The sequence below is a fragment of the Scophthalmus maximus genome, chromosome 17 (genome assembly GCF_022379125.1).
Source record: "Scophthalmus maximus strain ysfricsl-2021 chromosome 17, ASM2237912v1, whole genome shotgun sequence".
NCBI classification, from domain to species: Eukaryota; Metazoa; Chordata; class Actinopteri; order Pleuronectiformes; family Scophthalmidae; genus Scophthalmus; species Scophthalmus maximus.
The window spans coordinates 8,222,316-8,247,500 of record NC_061531.1 but is presented as its reverse complement, the minus strand read 5'-3'; the positions used below and the strand labels follow the sequence as shown (position 1 = coordinate 8,247,500).

Sequence of the window (25,185 nt, the reverse complement as noted above, 5' to 3'; positions counted from 1 at the left end):
AGCTATGGACGAGACAAGTACCTGAATCAAAAGCATCTCCCCAACTGCTTTACTGCACGAATGCACCGGAGACCAAATTATCTGTCAAACAGCCAAGAATTACCACTTTCATAGAGCGCAGAAAAAAAAAGTCTTTAAAAAGACCCCCACAACTTTGAAAGTAAATCAAAAGCCTGAGGAGGAAGTACGTTGTAGGACTTGGTGAGTTTTATTTAAGTTACACAATCTAGATATATTCCATGTACTCTGAAAAGAAAAAGTATTGTTGTGTTCTAAAAGGGGAAGTCTTCTCATTATCAGGGCTGTCGTCTATTTAGGCCCGTACAGTAAATATTGGTTTTGGCTCTTTGTAGGTGTGTTTCTTCTAATTCCAGTGCAGGGTGATGTGCATCATGTTCTGTTGTCACCAAAATACTGTCCAGGCAAAGGAAAACAAATAAAACCCAACAAGAATTCCGAACTCACGGAGCTGACTGTCGCTCAGTGGAGGTTGAATGAAAGAGACTAATTATGGGGATGAGGAGCGTTTCTGTTTTTTTTTGTCTTTGTGCGTGAGCGAGTGAGTGCGTGGAACAAAGTGAGTGTCTGTGTGTTTAAAGGCTTTACGCTAATCCCGTTGTATTCAACTGGATCAAAGTTGGTTTTTAAGCTCTATTTGTAAAAAGTGTGATCCAGATAAAGGACTCTGGACACATTCTGCAGCTGGAAGAACACACACACACACACACACACACACACACACACACACACACACACATACAAACACACAAACACAAACCTCCACCAAAACAGCTATCTATATTTCTGTGTTTACAACTTTACACACTGTTTGTGTGTGTGTGTGCGTGCGTGTTTGTGTGTGTGTGTGTGTGTGTGTTTGTGTTTGAGCAGGAATGTATTCTCGCATGAACAAAAATCACATAAAGGAATCATACAGCCTGCGGTTGGATCGGGGTGGCTGCATACTGACATGCTCCACTGTACACACCCCCAATGATCTCTCTCTTCACACACACACCGAACACACACACACATACAGCAGGAGGCTGTCAAGTAGGGCTGTAGTGGTCTGTTTAGTTTCCTCAAGCATGTGACAGCTTCTAGACAGGGGAGAGCGATAAGGAAGCGAGACGGTGCAGAGCTAGTGGATTGAGAGGAGGGTTGCCTGAGAGCAAAATGAAAGAGAAAAGAAACAGAGGAGATACATTTTTATTCTCACAGACACCCTATATATACAAAATACACACACACACACACACACACACACACACACACACACACACAAAAAAGGTTAAAAGTAAGGCTCCAGAGATGGATGGTATCAGAGGCAATTCTCGTATCGGACTGGAACGAGTATTAAGAGCTTTCAAGTGATACCCATCCCTTATTGTGGGTTGTAGACCGACAGTTTGTCTAATAATAGCTTGTCTAATTGTTCCCTGAAATGGGGGAACTTAACTTCACAGTCACGGTTTTCATTTGCAAATCCTGTGCTGGAGGACTGATCACATTTCCTGATAAGGCATTGATTTAAGAAATAGAAAATAACAATTTATTAATCCGGTTCCTGGTATTGCTATCTTGAAGCCAGACCTGAAGTAAAGAAGAGACTTGCGGTCTCATTAAAAGAGAAACGCCCAAGGTCAGGCACGTCGCGAAGGTCAGGGGTCGAGGACTGACGGGCCGCGTTAGAAGAAACATCACAGTCATGATGAGATAAACAGAAGGGAAGCGTGCACGTGTAAACATCAGGATGACAGAAAAGTGAATCAGCGTTTGGAAAGTCACGTCGTCGGCCCACACATTCCCCCGCTCGAGCAATGCTCGGAGACTCATCTAAGTCCTCAGGTAAACACAACTGCAGCCAAGGGGAGATTTAATGGCAAGTGAGCTTCCCTGAAGGCTGAAATATCCCGCGCCGCACTGGGCTGCGTAAGACCTCTGTGTTGACACAATGGAATAGCAGAAAACACTCACAAACGTTTGACCCTGGGCCAACTCCGTAGTGTCTGAAAGGATCTGTTTTTTCACACCGACGGTGTGTTTTCTTTGGCCACGAATAAAGCAGGAAAGTTTCAGCTGCTCGTGTATTCAGATTAATGTCGCCGTGCAAACTATGGTTTCAAAAAAGAAGTTCGATTGGACTCACGAGTAGCTCCTTTTCCAAAAGAGAGGGCTGTTAACCGTCACCAGGATCTTGGAGAGCATGAATGGGCGGGAGGATTTGACTTAGTTTATCATTGTGTCAATCAAGAATTCGTGGACAAATAGATTACTAACGGTATAATAATCTCCTCTTCCATCATCATGTCTGCTTGGATTCACTGTTATGGATAAGTGCATCAGAGTTTGTCAGTTTTTTATTTATTAATATAGTGATATGAGTTAAAATGGTGGATTTATACCACCAGTCTTCACTGGGAGGCCTTTTTCTGTTTAAAATGGTTAGTGGTGATGCACATGAACTTTTTACAGGCAGCTTGAGGTGTGACGTTCACGTGTGTTTATAGATTCTATTTGAAATGTGTCCCCTTAGTAAAAATCGTAATGTTTATTGATAGTAATCATTTAAAGAAGCATCTTAGGTCTTTATAAGAATGCAGGAGTTAAAGTTATTTAAGCATTGCTTTTGTTTTTATTCTCAGTGATTGATTACTCTCATTTGATCAATCTTTGATTTTCTTTTATGTTCATGAAGCTAGTTAATTGAGGAATTCAAAATGTATCATGCTCTGCATGCAGTGTCTCCCATTGTGACAGCAAATTGCGTGAAGCAGCGGAGGAACGTTTGTAGGAAGTCTTGGTAGATTCTGACTGACAGTTTACCTGCTGTTACTGAACCACAGACATGAGCATTTCGTCAAAGTGAATGAATAAGTCTCGAGCAGTTTCTTTTTGTTTCTAGCTATACACATCCCACGAAAAGACCAAAACCAACAATAAATGTATGCTGCTCAGAAGTTCTGTATTGATATTTTTGATATTAGTATACCGAGACAAGGCACACAATCTTGATCGACTTTAAATAGACGTAAGCCGACAGCAGTGGTCAGTTTAACTGCTGTATGACGGTCAACATGCCTTTTCAGTATCTTTTCCATCATTGATAAAGAACAATTATGTTCAAATTTCTTCTCGTGAAATGGAACACAAACTGAGCATCGATAGCGAACGCCTGCAGCTTCTGCACACGCATATACTTGGTGTACAGTTTCTGTTTTGTTTGAATCCAGAACTAAATATTTTTGGAATAACCTTCTAAAAAGGCAGCAATATGCAGACAGGGCGCCGCGACACACCGTGAAAAGACTCCTGCGGTCGCGGCCTGTCCACCCACACCGGTATGGTATGGCTCATTCACACGGAGTGAGATGCTACTGTACACACTTTGTCTGTTTCTATGGCAGCCGCAACTTGAGACGCAGCGAGCGACGGAATCAGTGACATTTGCATGCGGCGTGTGTTAATGCAGGGACTCAACACAGATGTAACAGAAACTGATGTGCACACACTAATTCACACACACACACACACACACACACACACACACATACAGATACAGCAGATTTTATTGATGCGGAGCAGCAGTGTAGCCTGGTGTTGTCTCATCTCAGTGGCAGAGTTGCAACAACCTTCTTTACATTCCAGACATTATTTTTTTGTCTCTTTTGGCAAAACGGCAACAAAAAAGAGAGAACTAATCTAGAAAATGAGTGAGACTCACATGGTTGAGCAAAAACAAACACGAGGAAAACAGTTGGATCACCATGTGATTTCCTACTGACAGCAGAACTGAGGGAAAAGCCATTTCCTCATCACTTTGCTTTTGAAAATCAGTTGCATGTGTCTTGTTATGCAAATAGCTTCGACACTCGATACCACTTCAGCAAGATTTTGCAGCAGGAGTGGATAAACGGCACTTTTAATCATTGCGTTAATGTTGAAAGAAAATGTGTCATATTAAATACGCCAGTACAGTTAGGTGTACTGTATCCTGGGAAGGTCGAAGCCCCCTGTTTTTGTCTTTTGAAACAGTAGCTGTAAGAACGGGTTGATCTCGGCTTAGAGGTACACTCACTGTAACTAGAGCAACAGAATAACACAGGGAAGGATGTCACTAAGTGTCACGGCTCGCTCGACTGACTTTCTGTTGCAGTGTGGAAGTCTTTCTGTGTACTGTGCTCATTGCCACTTTGTCTAAATTGATTTGGAAACCTGGTGAAATGGTTCACATTTCCCCGTTGCCCTCGATGAGAAATACCGTTTGTGGTGTGTGTGTGTGCGTGCGTGCGTGCGTGTGTGAAGGAGCCGGTGTAAGGGAAGGAAGAGTGTGGGCATAAGTAATGAATGTATTGTCATTTTCTATTTGCTCCGCTAAAGCTGCACTGCACTCCTCTTCTGCATGGGAAACACGAGCTACCTCTTCTAGCTCTGATGCCAGAGTGAAAGAATGAGGGAAAGAGGGAGCGCAGGGCGAAGTGGTGTAAAAATGATGTAAGATACACAATAAAGAGAATTACAGAGGGGGTAGCAAAGGAAAGGAATGAGTTGCAAAGGTTTTGGAGATGACAAAGACATGGGGAGATGAAAAAAACATGGGGAACTCTGTGTGTGTGTGTGTGCGTGTGCGTGTGCGTGCGTGCGTGCGTGCGTGCGTGCGTGCGTGCGTGCGTGCTTTTCAGATCTCCAATTATTCCTGAATTTCGCTCCGCGTAAATGCAGCAGTTTATTTCTGCCAATTATTGCAATTGAAATTCAAGTCACTTTTCTTTGTGGTCGACTTTGAATCACAGCATTATGTTTAGTTGAAAGCAGGGTGTTTGGGGCGTCTGCCCTTTTTAATACACCTTCATCTTGGTGTGAAGAGGTGGAGGACACGATTTAAACTTCTTTACCTGCTCGGTGATTGTGCTCTGTTGACGAAAGTAAACGGATCGTAGATTGTTGACCCTGATCAGCTGAATCACATCAGAACAACACTGTCGACTCCAGTTGGTCCACAGCACATCAGGATGTAGCACATACACACACACACACGAAGCTGTATTATATCACTGTCTGTGATAAAGTTGCTGTTTATAAATATCAATACATGTCCCATTTCCATAGCAAGAAATATCTTAAATTAAATTTGGAAAAACAAAAAAGCAAAACAGAACAAATCCTAGCTTCTGATACTAAAATGGATTTTCCTCCTCTCTCGTCCTTCAGTGGTGTCTGTGTAATCTGTGTTTCCATGGTAATTGACAGTCTGTTTGTTAATGTAGAGTATGTTTGTGGTGTGGATGCATGTGAATGATGCAAAGAGAGCACAAGTATGCTCACTGAAAGACACGTGGACACTTTCTCTCTCTCGAAATGCTGTCAGTTATATTTGCCTATAGTTAATATTAACCTCTGTGCTTCCTGTAAAAACACCCCCTTGACGCCATGGAGCGGTCGCCATGGCAATCCGTGGCACCTACCCGAGGTGCGTCCCTTGTTGCCAGCTGTCGCCAAGGTAACAGCAAATACAGTTTTACTATTGTTTACTGATCACCACGGGCCAGCAAGCCAAGAGCAATGGTGAGATATGAGATAATATATTTTTCCCCCGACCCTGGAAAACGATGAGTCACTGCTCAGTGAAAATAGTTTTTTATGAAGCGGAGAAGGTAGAGGTCAGTGTGATACATTAATTTTTCGCGTAGCAGACCAGGGGCATTGCGGGTCGATTTTCAAAATCTGATTTGAAATATTGGGTGTAGTCTAAAGGTGTGATTAAGGCAATGGACTGTTTGCCCAAAGTAAGACTGAGATTAAAATATTTTGGAATTATATTATATTATAAACCATGATGATGATGATGAGGATCTGGGACGCATTCTTTTAAAAATGCCAGGGACTCATTGAACGACTGTCTACATGGCCGACAGCTTCATAATGAAATGAGAACATAATGAAAATCATTTCAAACTTTGCATTGTTTCTCTTACATTGATTTATTCAATGGTCACGCCCACAATATTAACAATTGCCACAGCATATTGATTTTCTATGTTGTTGTTCTACGTAATCTTGTTTCATTGTAATGCTGTACACATTAATTCACTCAGCCCCTCGTGACTCCTTCTCACACACGACACACACACAAACACACATTGATAACGGGCACATCTGTATATAGTCATGGTTCATAAAAAAACACTGTTCAGTCTTTGTGGACACGTGCAAAGTGTATGGAGCAGGGAAGTGAGATCCGATCACAGGTGGTCACTGGAGATGCATGCAGGATGCACTTTAATGTCACATGTGAACCGACAAACTTAGAGTTGCCCACTCGTGATCGGGTCTCTCAGGACGGATGTCGACACCAGGTTACGACCAGGGCCTGAGTTGAGCCACCACGAGCCACCAGAACAGCGTGAGTGCAGAGTCTGTGGCTCTATACCGGAGGGACGACCACCACTCTTATGAAAGCTATTCTCTCTCATTTGATGTTTTTTGATGATGGTGGTGGAGAGCCCAGTCTGACAGATGTGATTCAATATGATTCAATTCATTTTCATACTCATCAAATCATTCAGTGACGCCTCGTTCCCCCTGAATGGGGCATTGTCATAGTGTTCTCCGCTAATTTAGCGGATTTTGTCACGATAATAACAGTAAAAACAGATCTAATGCAAAATGAGTTTGTGGCCTCAACAAAACACAATTGGAAGGAGTTTTTTTTCTTTTTAATCGGCATCATGTCTTTTGCTGTAAAACATTAAATTACAGTCATTACAGGGCATTTATTTTTAAGGAAAATGTATTCCTAAATTCCTAATATTGTCCTTTGGATAAATATTTTACTCCAAACCCAAGAGACAAAAGAAACAAACAAACAATGAACAGCATTTGTTTTGTACAGTAAATACAAACAATGAAGACACAATAATCATTCAGGACTCCATATTGCGGCCTATACAGCAACCCATTGTAAATCTAAATCAACAGGCAGTTGGACCCCAGGAGGAAACTGAAGAATACTCTTTCTTTCACCGCATTAATTGCACCTCATAAATTACAGTTACACGACAGACTGTGTGCTCAAGTTTCCTCCTGGGCTCCAGTTTCCTCGTGGACTGTGATCAACATTTCCCTCCAGTAATCTAACCCCCCCCCCCCCCCCCCCCCCCCCCGGATTGGAGAAGCAAATCATGCACTTTGCAGAAATAAAACAAGAGTGTGTGTGTGCTGAAGGATGTGCTGCGAGGAAGTGCAGTTCCTATGGAAACATGACCCGAACATATGGAAACAAATTCAATTACTCTTTCTCTCGATTTGCGCCCTTCACTGTCTCTGATCTCCATTTTGTGTTTCTTTTCTTCCTCCCTTCCTTTCTTCCCGCCTGCCATCTCTCCGACAGTCCGAAGTACAGGAGATTTGGAGCAGACCATTAGGAAGGAAGTTGTTACGTCTAAGTGCCCATTTAGACTTTAAGTGAAAGAGGGCATTGAAAGAACACATTCACAAATCGGTCCTATGGAAGATTTGGGCGGTCCGTGCGCATGTGTAGGTGTGTGTTTGTTTGTTTGTGCTTGCGCATGGCTGGCTGTGCTGGAGATGAGACCAGTGAAGAGGAGTTATTTTACATTTTGCAGTGTGCGCCAGGTCTGTGATTGTGTGTGCGCGCGCGTGTGTGTGAGATGAGGCTTTACTGTGTCAGCGCTGGATGCTCACAGCTTTGTTCCTCTCTCGCAGTTCTCTCATCCCTCTGCAGCCTCTCTTGTTTTTCTTTCTGATAATCCAACTTTCACTCTCCGTCTCTCTGTCCTCAGCCGCGTCTCCGGTCCTCCAGCTCCACCGTGGGACAGATTCTCTCAAATGAATCACGACGAGAAGAAAACGACAGAAAAGTTTTATTGAGAAGACAAATGTCGTCCTTTAATAGCCCCAAGATTCCCCCCCCCCCCGCTGGAATAATCCTTTCAATGTGTCGGCGATAAAAGGGGATTTCATTGAGCCTGAGGATTCGTATCTTCTTCTCCGTGTTAAAGGGGAGGTGAAAGTGGGGTGCGCACATTTGTAGCCCCCGCACGCACAGATGTGATCTGTGGCCGTGTATTGTTTTTTCCTCCGGAAAGCACTGACACGCAGTCATGTCAGACAGAGTGTGGGATATTTTCAATTATGACTCTGCTGCTGTACACAGAAAAAAGAAAATGAGCGAGTGACGAAACTAAATATTCAGTTTAATGTTTAATAAGGCAGATCAGTGTTTACCGTTGTGTTCAGTGTCTTCCTCTTAATCAAATGATTGCCAGAAGCCAGGTTCTTGCACTTCATAATGGTATTATCTTTCTTTAACTGGATCTACATTGCCAGCCATTCTTTTTTTAGTTTAGCAGCTGTTGCAGTCGTCCTACTTTTTACCTGTGGAAGTATGGTTATGGGTATAAATATCACCCCTCTCTTATTTTCTTTCTCAAAACTCATCAATATTGAAAGTTTCCGCATTGTCCTAATTGCACCTCATTTGCCGCCGCACGTCCTCAGGCCCCCAGTAACATGTTCAACTAGATCCACAGACCGTGCCCCGTTTAAGTACGCCGATGCCCTGCCCCCACCCCCACTGCTGTGTGCCTGTTTATTCAAAGTTAATTAGTATTGATCATATCGCGAGACCAAGTCGCACTATACTCAACACTGCATTTCCTATAAGATGCTTCTCGAGAAATGCGAGCCACACACAGACAGACACACCGAGGTTCCTCGCTAAAAGGCTAAGAGCACAAATGATCCAAAACATTACACCAACTACAGCGCCTGAAAAGACCACTCTGATAAAAAGGAGTTCTGTTACTCATCTTTACTGGAGTGGAGCACACACTCTCACAGCTGTTCCCTGCTCCCTTTTCTTGGCCCGTTTGAATCAAACACTCAGTTCGATAGAAATCTGACATGTCAGTATTTCGCACCAGTGAGTTTTTCTGGTCCACAAAGAGGAATTTTAGTCCTCGTGTTTTGCGAAGTTGAAACCCCCCAAACAATGAGCGGCTGCATGAGGCGGAGCCAAGTGAAGAGACTCTGCTGACCAAAGTCTCTTCAATTCACTCACTGATATTGCACATCTTATCAGGCCCGGTCAAACATGTCTTTTCACACTGGTTTCTCAATCTCTAAAATGAAGTATCATTAAGTGAAGTTCTTCCTCATTTACATTCATACATCAATAAATGCTAAATAACCTGCGTGCACTGGAGGCTGTTTGGATTGTTTTCAGCTAACCTCCATTGACCAACTATAAAATTGCAAGACACACACGTTATATGGTGAGAAATTATTATTGCATGAAAGGGAAATAGGGTGTAAGATGCATACGGTCGGTAGTTCTTAAATCTGAGCAGCAGGCCGGTGAAAGCAATGCTCAGCGAGAGCCCGGGCAACACCCTCCATTTTTATCCTCTTTCCTTTTAAGTACGTAAAAGCAGAGGCTAAATGCCAAACATGTAACTCACACTGATTTGGTTCCGCGGCACGACGCTCCAAGGTGATTATCTGCATCGCTAATGCAACATAGAAGTGAGATAAGAACGTGAAGGATGGCTTATATAATAGTTATACGTGAAGGTAATGTGCAGGGCCGTTACAGGCTGTAGCCCTGCTATTTAATCAGGTGAGGTTAAACAGAGAACGCTGCCAAGATTCCCCGCTCACACATGGCTGCAGACACACGCGGACGCACACACACACACACACACACACACACATTGGCTCACGTGGATTTACACAAACATATAGATTTAAACACAGACGCAATGGATGCTTTTTGGACACACATTTTACACATATTTGGATGCTGTGTAAAGGTGTTTGCTTTGTGTGGCTCTGGTTTATTTGTATTTATCAAAAAATCCATACGCTGTTTTGTTTGTGTGGCTCAGCAGTGCATAATCACAAGTATAGATGTTGAAAATGTTTGTCATTTTATGCGTGTCGATTTACATATACGTGAGAATGTGTACCGTACTTGTGTGTGGGTGGGCGTGTGTGTGTGCAGCTCAATGCTTTGGTTTGGGTCCAGATGTCCATATGCTGCCAGGCAGGACAGGGCATATGGCCATCTGGTGGAAGATAGAAATACAACCAATAAGCTTTGACCCTTTGATTTGGTTTCAGTAATGGAGCCTGCGTGTGCTGCATAATGCTCATTTGTCGCCCAGTTTCACATCATTGCAGTAAATGGAGCAGTGACAGGTTGTTTTCTTTTGTTTGTTTTTCTTTCTTTTTCATGTTCCCTAAGAAGAAAGTAAAATCAACCTTTTGTTTGATGAGGATTACAGAATTACAGAATTACATTTGAATGTTCTGTTTTTCATTCTCAAATTCACTAAGGCTGCATTTGAAGCGGTAATGCGGGACAGATGCATGATGGGAGACTTGTGCAGTCCAGTGTTGCATGTTGCTGTAAACGTCTTGACAGAACAAGATAATAAAAGCCAGGAAGCACTTCTGGCATCACTCTCTCGTGTCAGTCTGCCGAAGTCAACTTGAGAACCAGGGCTTTGATATGACTTTGTTTTCCACCGAATACGGAAACTCGTGCGGAACTACAGTAACAAACTCCCCGCTGTTGTTGACATTGATTACTTTATGCACACGAGATGTTTGTGCAACAGTTCACTGTTTCATTGGTTTGGTTTTTGTGCCACAACTTGTGCCACCCCTAGAAACATTTCCTAGAAATATTCTGCTTTTCACTTTTTTGTTTTCTTTGGATCACGGCCTTAATTTAATTCAGTCTTGCAGATTCTCTCTATCTTGAATTCACACCTTATCATTTTGATTTTGAATCAATGCTACAACACAATCAGTGCCTCTGGATCAACAGAGAATGGCTTTTAAATGGGCAGAATAGATGTATTGGTTGTGAAGGAACAATATATTTAACGCCACCGGATTTCTACAGAGTTTAGTACCTTAGTATTGTTTATCTCTTCTGTTCCCCTTTTTCTTTCCCTCCCTCCCAGCCACTCGCTCCGTCTCTACCCTCGCGTGTAACCCAGCAAACAGTTTCGCAGTCAGCAGCAGGGTTGATCTATGTAACACACTGAAGCAGTACAAATTATGCGGGGGTCAGCACTATGGTGCTCTGGAGAGCCATGAGGCTCCCAAGCAAACACTCGACCCGAGCACTGAAACAGTGCCGCAGAATTAACTGGACAAACAGCAGGAGCTCGCACTCAATACATCATGAAGCATCCGGCCTTTGTTTAATCTGTAGAAGGAAAAGACTGAGCGTAAAGCAGTGTCGAAACCTTCTCTGGAGGTTCAACATGTCAATTAGAGAGGATGAATAGAAGAAAACATATAGGGTGAGGTTTACTTAACTTGTGTGTGTACGTGATGAGATTATAACTCGTACATCATAATTGGATGGATTATAGTCGGATTACATGGCATGTATTGGGGTTATGTAGCTGGCGTGCAGTGGCAGGGAGAGCATAGAGAGCGAGGATAACACAGAAGGGAAATGAGAGGGAGGTGATACCACCCTCCTCTCTCCCATGACAATATGGACCGTGAGACTAGTTTCGGGAGAGGAGGAGGAGGAGGAGGAGAAACGGGACGGGGGAGTGGAGGAATGGAGGGGAGAAGAGAGGACAGAGGAAACGATCAAAGAGAATGTAAACACGGAGGCCAAAGCGCTGACAAAAGACACGAAACACGCCACCTTCCTGTCCTCTTTTCTCTCCGCGGACACTTCTCTGGAATCCTCGGACTGCGGCCGGTTACTTAGCAACCGGAATCCTGTCGAAAAACTGTGTCAGAGAGAGCGCGAGAGAACAGTCGCTGTAATCAACCAGCGATATCGTTTGCACAGGCCAACGGGAATTCACTTACACACAGGAAACGCCAAATATTATAGAATAACGATGGCATTATGTTATTTTGTTACTTATTGTGAACTAGTTGCATGAAAAAACCCAAACCAACAATACTTAAGTGTCTCTTTCCATACTTCTTGTGGCACTCGGCGTCAAAACAATTTGTGCTTAAAGAGTATTTAAATTAGCATGAAATTGGGTCACAAATGTAAAGTTCATGAAATAACAAAAAGATTAAAGGGGCAATTTACCATATTTACGCCCACTGGCCAAATGACAGAGAGCAGCACATTTGCCCAGTGAAAAGAGTTGTGTAATATCCTCTCTGCTCTGGAGGAGCTTTCTCAAGTCTCTGAAAATATCCCTGATGATGTCACGGCGATTTAAAATTTTGAAGAGAAAAGCGTGCGCTGCAAAGTGGGGTCGTCTGGTGTTGAACAGGCAGGGAGGGATTTAGTAAAGAGGCAATTGAGTTGCATCGTGGGATATGTGGGATCCAGACTTTTTTTGTTTTTTAAGCTTAAGCCCACAGTAGAGACGTCGTGACACATCAGATTCAACAATGCTTCAGTATCCCCTTATAAGAGAAAAACATAGAAAAACAACATCACCAGCGTTTTTTATTAAGGGATGACACCAACTGACTGTGTGGTACTGTGGTATCACATGTAGAGAGCCAACACCTCAAGGTCGAGCTGAACAGTTGGACCATTTCAGGCACGTTGGGTAGCCTCTGGTGTGTGTGTGCGTGTGTGTGTGCATGTGCGTGTGCGTGTGCGTGTGTGTGTGTTTCATTTTTGTCAGAGGAAGGGCAGATTTAAGACCAGGCTCCACCATATGCAGCTGCTCTATTTAGGACTCTCTGTATCTCTCCCTCTCTCTTTCTCTCTTCCCTTTTTTTCCTCTTCAACACGTCGTGACACACACGCACGCACGCACGCACGCACTGCACATGATGGAACAGATGCCATAGGAAGGAGAATTTCACCTTGGGATGACTTTTGTTCAGGTGTGTTACATGTCGAGCGTGTGTAGTCACCTACTGCACTTTGCAGCAGAGCAGAGAACAAAGATGTTTTCTTCACTGTTTCTATTTTGTTTCAAACATTTCACCGTGAACAATAACCGCCGTCAGCATGGGAGATGAAAAAAGGCCGTGGATGTATGGGGGAAATGAAAAATAACACAGCAAAGAGACTGCAACAGAAAAGTCGGAGGGAATCCTGGTGTAAATGCGTCACTGCTGCCTCAGCCTCCTCTCGGGGGTGTTGGAGGAGGAGGGATGGAGAGATGCAGAAATGGAGAGATGAAAGACAGAACAAGGAGACGGGGGAGAGGGGAGCGGGTGCAGGGACAGGCTGATTTATGAGTTACTGTTCCTGAATCGTGCCGTCTTCAGAGACTTTACTGAGATGAACCGATCTGGAGTTAACAGAGACAAACACACACACACACACACACACACACACACACACACACACACAACACGCTCACGCAGCAGACACACGAGACACATGCGGCTCTGCAACTAGTCACTCTGTTGGCAAAATCCTTAAAGTAGTGATGACAGCGGGGGATTTTTTTTAATGTTTGAGGTAATGGCAGAGAGTGTGTGTGTGTGTGTGTGTGTGTGTGTGTGTGTGTGTGTGTGTGTGTGTGTGTGTGTGTGTGTGTGTGTGTGTGTGTGTGTGTGTGTGTGTGTGTGTGGGCGCGTCTGTTATCTGTGGCAGATGGTCAAATAAATGAACAATCGTCCCGATCAAACATGGCCTGGAATCTGGACTGGAAGCGCTGCCACATCGACAGCGAGTGACAGATCGCCAGGAGGCGTACAGAAGGAGGAGAGGCAGAAACGGAGAGGACGGAGGAGCTCGGACAGAGATGGGAGAGAAGAGCAAGGAAAGGACGCGACGGGGAGGAAGAGCAGAATTTGGTCAGAGCAGAAAGTTGACGAGCGCAACAAGGATGAACGGGAATTAAAGGACAGCAGAGGGGGGACAGAAGATCCTCTGAGATTTCCTCCTCAACGAATCAGTGAAAGGTTTCAAGAAATCATTCAGTCATTCCTCAAACTTAAACTAAACCAAGCGTTGAAGTAGCCAAAAACTAATGAGCAGGGCGTAAAGCCAAGTCTCTGCTGTTTCAAATCATGTACTCTATACATTGATTCAACCGTCCACCCCACCTCCTCCTCCTCGTGACTTCTGTGTAGGGTTTTGGCATTTGATTAGCTGCATTGCAACTGTCAGGCTTAATGGCACCAGCTGGTGCAAAGTAATAATATCCGAAGCAGATATGGAAGGGACGAAAGGACACGGCGACCTAAAACGGTGCATAGACAACACGCGCTCGCGCCGCTGCCCTGCAGAATCAACCCTGCTCAGAGAATGTGATTAGGTTATTACATGTGATGGGATTGAGTTGATCTCCTCCTAATGAAAGAGGGATGGACCGGAGCATGAGAAAGGAGGACACGTCTGCAGAGAAATGAATTTCCAAAGTGGGTGGGAGGGAAAGCGCATTAAGGGATGGGGGGGGGGTGCTGAGATAAAGAGAGGCGAAAGGCCAACAGGAGAGACATAGGGTGGATGTTGTAGAGGTGTGGAGGTGCTAGCATGGAAAAGGAGATGGAGAGAGAAGGGGTGAAGGTGAGGGTCAAGGAAAATCGGATGAAGGGAGGGATGAAAGGTCGTAGAGGAGAGGGATAGAGCCAAGGAAAAAAGGGGAGTTAACCTTCTTTCAGCAGAGGGGCGAAGTTAATGTCCCTGCAATAATTTGAAATGAAAACTCCCATGACAGCAGCAATAAGGCATTTCATATTTGAAGATAAGATAAACTATACACATAAAAAAAAGAGCAGATCTGTATAGACAGACGCTACAGGCTCACGGTCCCTGGAACGTCTGTTAACATCCCACCGTCTGACCCGTTTCTGCTTCCTCACCTACAGTAAATTCTACTTAAAGATGTCAGTGCAGTGTCAGAGCACATCAGCTCGCCTTTTCCTCTTCCCTCCTCGCCAATTGATCACCAGAGTTAGACCGAGAGCTCCATAACCCCCCACGAACCACGTCACAAGAATCCACCTCAGTGTTGTACGCATGGATGTCCCCCTCTTCATATCTCCACCTTTGTGTGTGTAGTATACATGCATAGATTTCCCCTGAGCCGGTCGCTGCGGCTGGTCACCGATGTGAAACCTCCCGCACTAATTACAGCACAGACTCCTTTACGTCCAAATTCAATGGAATGAGGGAAAACAAAGCCAAACGGCCAGGTTGAAATCCATCTGCTTTGGCTGAGAAAGCGTCAGGCAGCAGCCACAAGGCTCTGCAAATTGTTGACCACAAACTGCGACTGATTATTTTTTATTTAAGCTGGAGAAAAAACGCAGGTTGGACGGGCCGCCCGGTTCACCCCGGGTGCACAAGAACAAAACTGGGGGGGATGACACACAAGTGCAAAGCGATGCCGTCGGATGTCATGCCGTGCCAATCGCGCCGGCAAATCCAATCAAATTCTTGTGCGGACGTGTGGCGAGGCTGAAGCGAAGGGACGTTTGAGTTCTGCAATCAGACGAGACAAGTTAAATTTGTAGCTCATGGTAAAAAACTAAGAGAGCTGAGCCGATGACGGGGAAGAGAGGAAAGAGAAGAGAGGAAAATCGTAAGGCAGGGAGGAAGTCAAAGAGACAAAAAGAGGTAACATGGTCTTGAGTGAGTTTTTATTTTTATTTTTGCGCCGACTATGGATGAACTGTTTTGATGGCAAACACTTGGGCCTCTCTTTGTACTGTAGTGCTTCAGTGCTCCTTCACCGCTTGCTGCACCCCCCTGCCCTCCCCTCTGTGCTCTCTGCAGCCAGCTCTTGTACACACCGGCCCTGACTTGAGCGCTCGTCTGGAGCGGGCTCCGCTGTGTGTACTCTGAGATCTCTCCGGTGCATCCGTGCCTGTGCGCATCCATGTATGCCTAATGATTTGTGTAGGGGAATTGTTGTCCTGCATCAGCGGTCCTGTGTGTGTGTGTGTGTGTGTGTGTGTGTGTGTGTGTGTGTGTGTGTGTGTGTGTGTGTGTGTGTGTGTGTGTGTGTGTGTGTGTGTGTGTGTGTGTGTGTGTGTGTGTGTGTGTGTGTGTGTGTGTGTGTGTGTGTGAGAGAGAGAGGGAGAGAGAGAGCAGGATGGTACCGAAGCTCTTTTGACCATATAAAGGTGCAGTGCGCCTGTGCCTATCATGGAAAAAAATAAAAATAAAAGGAAAACACAACTTGCAAACCATCCTGCACGCTAAGTAAGATACACGCACGAGTACGATGAATTTGTAATTGTGTGTGTGTTCACTTAGTGACTCTATGTGTAAGTGTTACCACAGTCACTGTAGGTGCGAGACTTTGCTACGTGGGTGTGCGGTCCAAATTGAAGTATTGCATTGTGGTATTTGTGTCTTGTTTACCTTGGGAGGGTTCTATCTTTGCACAGCAGACGATGAAGATAAACATAGATCCATTCATTATTCTAGGACTTCTACTAACGACTATCTTCATTATCAATTCATCTGTCGATTATTTTCTCGATTAGTCGATTCGTTGCTTGGTCCATAAAATGGGTTAAAGAAATTGTGCCGGCGATTAATATAGTAGTCATTTACTAATTGGTTAATTGATTAACAGTTGCAGCTGTACATTGTTCATTATAAAGTGACAGATTAATATAACTGATGGTTCATATTTCAGCAAGCTCTCAATCCTCTTTACTGTGGCTTATCTCTCCTTTGTCGCAAACAGTTTTAATTAATGCGTGTGCATGTGCATGTCAACCTGACGTGAAATACGACATCTTTTTCCATACTCTTATGAATACATACTGTATATAGTTATTACTCTTGCCCTTGACCAAGGCAACAAATTGCTGCTGTAGACCTACTGCACGATATTCGGTGTCCACTAAAGGAAGTGGTTTTACCAGAGGTAAGAGCTAGAGAGAACTATTCAACAAGTCAGTAAAAAGTCATTTTGGCACCCCGGTGCTTTCGCTTTTGCAAAAATGAAATTATAAATGAATCGTCCAACTCATGTTGTATAGAAAGTGCAGCCATTCCTAAAAAAAGTCTTCCAAGAAGTGAACAAAACTATGTCTTTTAAATGTGCATTTGTTTTTAAGTGATTTAAATAGTTTTATTTGCGCTGACATTTAAAGTTAGGAACACGGTGATGCTAGTCAAAAGTAAAAAGTGCTTAGAACTGAGCTAAATTGGCCCAACATGCCTTGCTAATTTGTTATTTTTTCCCAATTTCATTTGGCCCCAGACAATTTGTTTTTTTTTACCTTGTTTTAGTATTATTATTATTTTTAATTCGTTATTTACACAGATTAACATAGAATGTTTGGGAATCTATAATCCTGCAACCAACCTTAATACTCTTTAAACTTAGATGTCACTCCTTGTTATGAAGTTATGCGATGTTGCATCTGTACATCGACTCATGCTGGGGTAGTTATTGCTCAGTTTTGGTGGATTAAGGATTGGTGATATATATGTAAATATTAAACTCTGCCAGTGCTAGACTAATGAATACCCACAGTGGCCGACATCCTGTGTGACACGACACAGACCTAATCTGATTGCTCAAAGTGCCGAGGCATGAATTGACCTTAGCAAGCGAGACCAGGAGCGTTCTGTGCCGGGCCTGGCTTTGTCACTGCCAGGGGAGGAAAGCCAACCACCGTACACTTTATTTGATCTTGCCCAAAGCAGCATTACTTCACCATTTGTGTGTGCGTGCGTGCGTGCGTGTGTGCATCTGTCTGGAGCACGTATAGCGACAGAGTGGCTCAAGGCATTTTCCTTGTGATTGAAAATGTGTTTCTCTCTTTGTGTTAATACCCACAACAATGCATTACAACTTAACACAGTGTTTTGTTGCTACTCCCCTGAGGGCAACACAATACTGTACATGTTTTACACTGATGTGAAGGCTAAATACACATCAAACCCATCTGTAGACGCCGGGGTAGTTAGAACACAAGCCGCAGCTCCTGGACTGCCCCTGCATCATACCACTCATATCTTACATTGCCTGCCACGGTTGCCATGTTTTGACATACTGTGCCAAAAATGTCCAATACCCAGATGCCCCTTGTTTATTCCTCCGTCTCCGTCTTTTTTTAACTGGGTCTCCAGAGGATGATCAGCAGGGTTTGCGTTCTTCCTGCCTCCCACAGCAGTGCTGCTTCCTAAATATCCAGCTGTTGCACACCATGGCAACGGGAGCTTGGTGCACTTTTTTTTCCCAGCAATTCAAGCGATATTACGATATATCATCACGCGTATAAGTTGTGCAAGTGTGTGAGGTGAGTTTGTTTCTGCTTAAATGAGTGGCGCAGCCCAGGATAGACGGGTGTGCATTTCACTGTTTAACAGTTATGCTTCAATCGCACATTTCAGTTGATCCACACACAGTGTCTTTAAGTTCCCCCACAGTGGACAGAGGAAATCCCTCTGTCAGCTGGGAGGATAGAACGTGGCATCTTATCAGAGGCCATTGCACATTTGTCAGGCTCGATTAATTAAGCGGTTTGACAAAGGTGAGCAGCAGTGGCAGTCGGGGCTCGGGAAATCCTCTGTCAGACTTGCTGGCGCATACAAAAGATGAGATGGAGGATGCAGAGTAGAGGCTCTTTTTCTTTCTTTCTTATTTTTGGTCAGTATTTGTTCACATTTTCTTCATTGCTGAACTCGGGAAAGAGGATTTACATTGATTAAAATGGCTTTTCTTGTCATTTATTTATTCCACTAGCATCAGTTGTTTTGAACGGCTTAATTGGATACTCAAAGAGGATTCCACACAATGACCTGAAGATCTGCAGGTGTTGCTGCCCGATAGAACGAAGGTGGAGAGACACTTAGCCGTGGAAGTGGCAGGCCGAAGTTGGTTCTTACTCCAACAGCCACTAGAGGTAATAAAAGTTTTTCGCTGATTCAACCTCGGCGCAAACTTGGATCGTGATCACAGCAGTAAGTCCCAATTGTGTATGTGTGTGTGTGAATGCAACACAATGCAATTTGCATAAATTGTGCATATATGTATTTATCTCTGTGGGAATTATATAGAAGACATTGGTCACCATTTGTTCTCTGCCTTAACTCCCTTTCTAATTAGAACACTACAGCTCCCTGGGAATACTTCAATACCGCATCTGAGCGCACACCAGACCACTGTGTGTGTGTGTGTGTGTGTGTGTGTGTGTGTGTGTGTGTGTGTGTGTGTGTGTGTGTGTGTGTGTGTGTGTGTGTGTGTGTGTGTGTGTGTGTGTGTGTGTGTGTGTGTGTGTGTGTGTGTGTGTGTGTGTGTGTGTGTGTGTGTGTGTGTGTGTGTGTGTGTGTTTGTGTGTGTGTGTGTGGGAAAAAAACCCAAAGTAAGGCAGAAAAACAGCAGCATCAGTGCCTTTTTCTAGTTGAGGAGACATTATATCGGGCTCATTCCAGTTGTTGTTCTGCTTATCACTCATCCTCTCTCTATACTCTTTGATTTACCTGACGCATATTATTTGTTTCTCAGTATGATCATGGTACATCCTCAGCAGCAGAAGTGCTGTGATATCCTGTCCATCTATATTTGAATACATTACTTGTGTTTCCATTGCCTGTTTTGATTTATTATTCTGCAACATGATACATTTGTAAACAGTATGAGTGCAGATACATGTTCTCCTAATGAGTATCTCATTGAGGGCTATACTAGGCATGTCCACATCTTCGAAAGTTGAAGCTTCCCGAGGCTTTTCTATCTCAGATTTTCTATCCAGCAGTTCATCAGTAGAAATGAGGATGAGGTTTTAGGTGCCATCCATGTTGCTGAGCTGAACCAAGTCAAAGGAATTCACTCTTTCAAATCATAGGATTATATTTGTAACCAAAAAAAAAGAAACAGACAGGTCAGGCTCTGGGCAGGATCAGAGGAGATAGCTGACATTTGCGTACGCTTGTCCCATCTTTAAATTAATTAATGAACAAACATTAAAACCCCCATCCATCGCTGTGATACACCGGCAATCTTTTTTCATGAGGAAGTACTTCTGTCATTAATCTATATTAGCTAACACTACAGCAGGATACACAGTAGACATGACTCCATTAAGATGTTTGTTTGTGAAATTTTAGAAAGGCCTGTAATCAAGACTAGTTGCCAGGCCCACTGGGTCATTATTAGACCCATTAAGTGCATTAGGCTCGCACAAATCTTCCTGTCAACATCCGGCTCCAGTGTGGTGGTGGAGCTTAGTGCCTGTCTTTTTTCGTTTTCTATCTTGTCATATCCTGCCCTGCCTTATAGAAATTACATTTCTATACAGCTGAACTGTAAGGGCAAACACATTTTGTAGAAAACTTTAGGTTAAGTTGTATAGACAGCTCATATCTTGGCCTTTTGTGGACTGGAGCTCAGATTTACTATTATCGAGCATTCTCAAAGTCATCAGGTGGACCATGAGTGAGGATGAGCCCCACGGGAAGAGAAAGGCCCTGTTCTCCCTGTGTCAACTCTCTGACCGACAAGGCCAGTTTCCCTTTAGCGAGCATTGTTCTTTGTCTCACTCTGCATCACACCAACGGGCCTGGTTAGGATTCTCCTGCGGCCGCGTGTTGGTCTTGTACCTGATCACGCTTCTGATTGACTTTTTGCTAAGCGGTACCCGTCGGGCCTTTTCTAATTTGCTTCGCTTCCTGTTGCGCTAAGTTAGTGAGCCTCTTGTCCTGTGTCGCCGCTGCTTTAAAATGACGTCCTGAGTGTTTCTGCCTTAACCCTCTCCCCGCACGTGGTTCGAGCACGTGTCCATGCTGGTGATCCTGCTCAACTGTGTGACTCTGGGCATGTTCCGGCCCTGTGAAGACGTCACCTGCCAGTCGGAGTGGTGCCGCATCCTACAGGTTAGTGTGACGCCATCAACCGTGCGACTGGCTCCCCGAAAACATTATCAAGGTGTCGCCATATGCTTCACAGTACACCTGTTACAATAATAAACCTGTTCATGAATATGCTTCGCAGTACACCTTTTACAATAATAAACCTGTTCATGAATATGCTTCACAGGATAGACACAGGCACAGAGTATTCCCCTTGGTCGTATGGTATGTCATGGTTATGGATGTCCAAGTGTTAAACAAATCATTCTAATCGAAGTTCTTGTGCAGACACAAGTTGCCCTGGCCATGCCAAATGTTGTACACAAATAATAAAGGACTAACAGTTATTGATTGTGTGTTAAATGTTTCCTTTATACCTGGGGGTGATTCCACAGTCAGTTTTAGGATGATGTGAAGCGACTGGCAGGGCACTTACAATATTCACGTTATCTTTTTTGTTCTCTCTCTCTTGTCTCGTTTGTTACAAGATGCTCCTACTGTAAAGTATTGTTGATTCTTAGCTCACAGGGATGTGCTCATTATATTCAAATACAGATGTTCTTCTTGCTGTGGTAAATTTCTAATTAAATGAGCTACAACCATTACCATGGTAAGACAGATGTAGTCCTTGCTGGGATGAAACCAACTAATGGAGACAAGAGCTCTTTTTTTAATTTTTTATAATAATGCTCTTCCACGGTTTCTTTCAAAATGTGACTGTAATGATGAGGAAAATTTCTGTTAACAAGCAGTACATATACTATTCTTGTTGTTGTTGTTGTTGTTTTTGTTGTTGTTGTCAGCATTAAACCTGAAAACTGTTTTATCATCATGTGTGACCAGGTGTTGGACGACTGTATCTTTGCTTTCTTCGCTGTGGAAATGGTCATCAAGATGGTCGCCCTGGGAATCTTTGGCCCCAATTGTTACCTGGGTGACAAGTGGAACCAGCTTGACTTTGTCATTGTCATGGCAGGGTGAGCATCCCACAATGCTTTGCCGGGCCCATGCCCACAAATTGGTCAATTTTCTCTTGTCATCCTTTCCGTCAGCCAGAAAATTTGCGTCTGCTTAGCATAAATAACATTTCATTTCTCCCTGTTACACTGATGTTAAACATGAAGTAAACAATCAGACAAGCATGCAGGCAAGCAAATAAGAATGCGCACATACACACACACATACACACACACACACACACACACACACACACACACACACACAGGTTTCCTGCCTGGGGATTGAACATGACTACACGTGACAAAGATGTATGATACAGGTGCCTGCATCTGTGCCTGCATCTGTGTGTCTGTGCATATGTGTGTTTCTCCTCCCAATGTCCTGCCTGTATCAGAATAGAAATGTCCTTTACATACAATAGGTGTGCTTTGTTTGCTGTTTGTTTCACTCCCATCTTGGGGAATAATAATAATAAGACATGAGACAAAGCCACACGTAGGCAAATTAGGTCTCAACAGACGAGAATGCTCTCCTTGAGCCATTTACTATAAGTTCAGTCTTTGATGTTATCTTACTGGAAGCTTGTACCTTTTGGATGAAAACAGGCAACAGCAGAGGCCTTTAATCATAAGATTATGTTATAACTTAATCTAAAATAAGCAAAGGCATGGACAAAAGAAAATGAAGAAGAAAAGAGTCAGTTCACCACCATAGATGTACAATTAACTTATTAACTAATTGTGCAAGTTGGCTTCCGCAACATTGCGTCAAGTGATTTGAGTCAAAATATTTCAACTTCAGCGGTTGACACAAATTTTGTATCTGCGCGTTATTCGCGTTGCATCGTTTGCGTCGTCTGAACGCACCATAGACAACAACCACCAAGACAACATTTCAGAGACTGGTGGACTAAACGCTGCCAATGCTGTGGGTTGAGGCATCATTATATGTGTAGGGGAATTGTTGTCCTGCATCAGCGGCCGTGTGCATCTAAATATATGTGTGTGTGTGTGTGTGCGTGTGCATGTGTGTGTGTTTGTCAACATGTATTAAAACCTCTCCGTTGCCTTTCTCACACTGAAACTGTCTTCAGGGTGATGGAGTACTCCCTGGACGGCCACAACGCCAGTCTGTCAGCCATTCGTACCGTCCGAGTGCTCAGGCCACTGCGGGCAATCAACAGAGTTCCAAGTAAGTCCATATTTTGCAGATTTTTCTTCTTTTTGGAGGGGAGGCGGGTGGACAAGTTCCTGCCAACTGATAATTTTAAATTCTGGTCATTTAATGATACCATGTGACTGCAATTAGCTGTTTCATACAAAAATTTTAATTTACACATGTAGATGCTAGACGTTATTAACCAGAATTTATTTTCTGTTCTATCATCAATTAATATCCGCAGCTGCACAGTTAACTGTCTTTAATAATGGTAATAGTAATGTCTCCAATCACTCTCTTATTGTAACGGGATTATTATGAAACTTTAAATTATATTATATAATTTTTTTACCACTGTTCTACACAAGACTACTGTGAGTTCCTGCAAGTTACATTTTCACACTTTAAAACAAAGTAAGCTTTTGCTAGCCACCTGCTGACAAGTCAGCATTGCGCTGTGCAAAGGTAAACCTGCGTGTAAAACTGTTTTAACTTTGCTTCGTGTATTTCTCACCACTTAACGGTAAGTTGACCGATGATCCGGGACGCGCTGTTTGCTTTCATCTCGCCTCCAGAGGTTCTGTGGTGCCAGTGCAGAGCGAGATCTTGTACATAATTTGTCATTTTCCTAAAAGCTCTGTGACAGAGGTGGCCATGAATCTACAGCTAAAGAGGATCACTAGACAATGGTGTCATAACAATGTAGCAGGATTATTAACCAGCATACATTATGCGAGAGGCCAGAATGTTTTTCACACTCACTGCTACCTATAGCAGTTGTCATTTAGTTCAGTGGGACGTTTTGAACATTTCTCACCGTCACTCTTGTTGTACACTACACTGTTTTAGTCTGATGTGTCAAGCTGTTGGCTAAATATTATTTTATTGTTCATAAAGCACAATTTTTGGAAACACATATTTCCCCATTGGAGGACACATGAGAGTAATATTTCTCACTGGAGTATTTTTAGGACATTGAATATGTATGGTTGCCTCTGTCATGTATTCATACAATATGTGTTTGAATTTGTGTGCGGGTGTGTAGGAGCTTTGAGCGCTGCAGATAACCCACACACGATCATGAAGCATGGCTCTCACACACACATGGACACACACACATGCTCATTATTATACCCCTGTGAGGACAACTTAAAAAAACAAAACATTAACATTGACCTTATTGCTAAACTAACAGCCGCCCCTGAGAAACAACCTTTACAGTTCTGGACAAAGTGGAGAAAAACTATTAAATTACCGTAACACGTTTTCGGTCGCTCCCTGAAGGCTTTGACGCAGGGAAGTGAAGGGACTGAATTGCAATAAGAGTGACAATGGCAGGTGTTACCTGGGGCTGGAAACTCGAGGTCAGTGTAGAACCAGACAATCATACCCCAAAGCCCTCACACTCAAATACTCACAGGTACACAAAACAAACAATCCTTTTCTTTTGTCTCTTGAATAGCCCATCCCTTCTTTTGTTCTGTTTTGCCGTATGAACGGTGATCAGAGATTGAGTGTTTGAGGCTGTAAGCCAGCCGGTCTAATAGCCCATCTAATAGCCATGTTAGAGTGTTTCTCTCCCCACTTAGCATTTCTGTTTGTCTCTAGCCATTCTGCTATCACTCTGCCCCGTCTGTTTGTCTTTGTGCCTAAGTGGATGGGAGATATTTGTTAGACAGATGTTAAATGTGTTTTTGTGCTGTAGCCTAGATACTATGATCAGCACTCTCTGTTTATTTCGTGTTTATAAGTCTGCGCCGTGTAGGGGGTTCTGCAAAATGTCTGCCAACTGACTTGCACACACACACACACACACACACACACACACACACACACACACACTTATTCCCCCCCCCCCCCTGCCCCACTACATACAGTATGTATTCATATGTTTTTCCTTTGTAACTGTACATGTAGCTGTCATTTTTTTTTTTTTTTGCACATTACTAACTGCTTTACATTGGGTGACCTGATAATGCAGCCGACAAGTATTTTGGCCAAATATATAGATGTAAATACTCAAATATCTGATCGGAGAGGGTGGGTCATAGTTTAGGGCTCAATCCATAAATCCACAAAAAAAACCCCCATATCTTTTCACTCTTCTCGCTCTTTGTCTCTTTTCAACAATAATTTCTCAATCACTTCTCAACCTAGTTCAAAATATGACATTTTTCAGCCCGGTTTGCCAGTTGCCAACGAGTTTTGCAGCTCGCAGAGAAAAGCCCCCCAGTGTAGCCAAATGTTGGATCGGCTGACGGCAATCGGTATGAACGTGTCGCAGTTGGGGACAACTCCAACCTATCAGAGACCAG

General features: G+C 43.5%; 1 protein-coding gene across 3 annotated transcripts in view; it reads left to right on the top strand.

The window, feature by feature from the left end:
- cacna1ha (calcium channel, voltage-dependent, T type, alpha 1H subunit a) overlaps positions 1 to 25,185 on the top strand; it is a 97,108-nt gene that overhangs the window by 26,173 nt on the left and 45,750 nt on the right. For all 3 annotated transcript variants that reach the window (XM_035614980.2, XM_035614979.2, XM_047328123.1), the window contains exons 3-5: positions 20,665 to 20,776; positions 21,596 to 21,729; positions 22,806 to 22,903. In XM_035614980.2, coding sequence (XP_035470873.2) covers positions 20,665 to 20,776; positions 21,596 to 21,729; positions 22,806 to 22,903 — 344 coding nt within the window. The remainder of the gene's footprint in view (positions 1 to 20,664; positions 20,777 to 21,595; positions 21,730 to 22,805; positions 22,904 to 25,185) is intronic.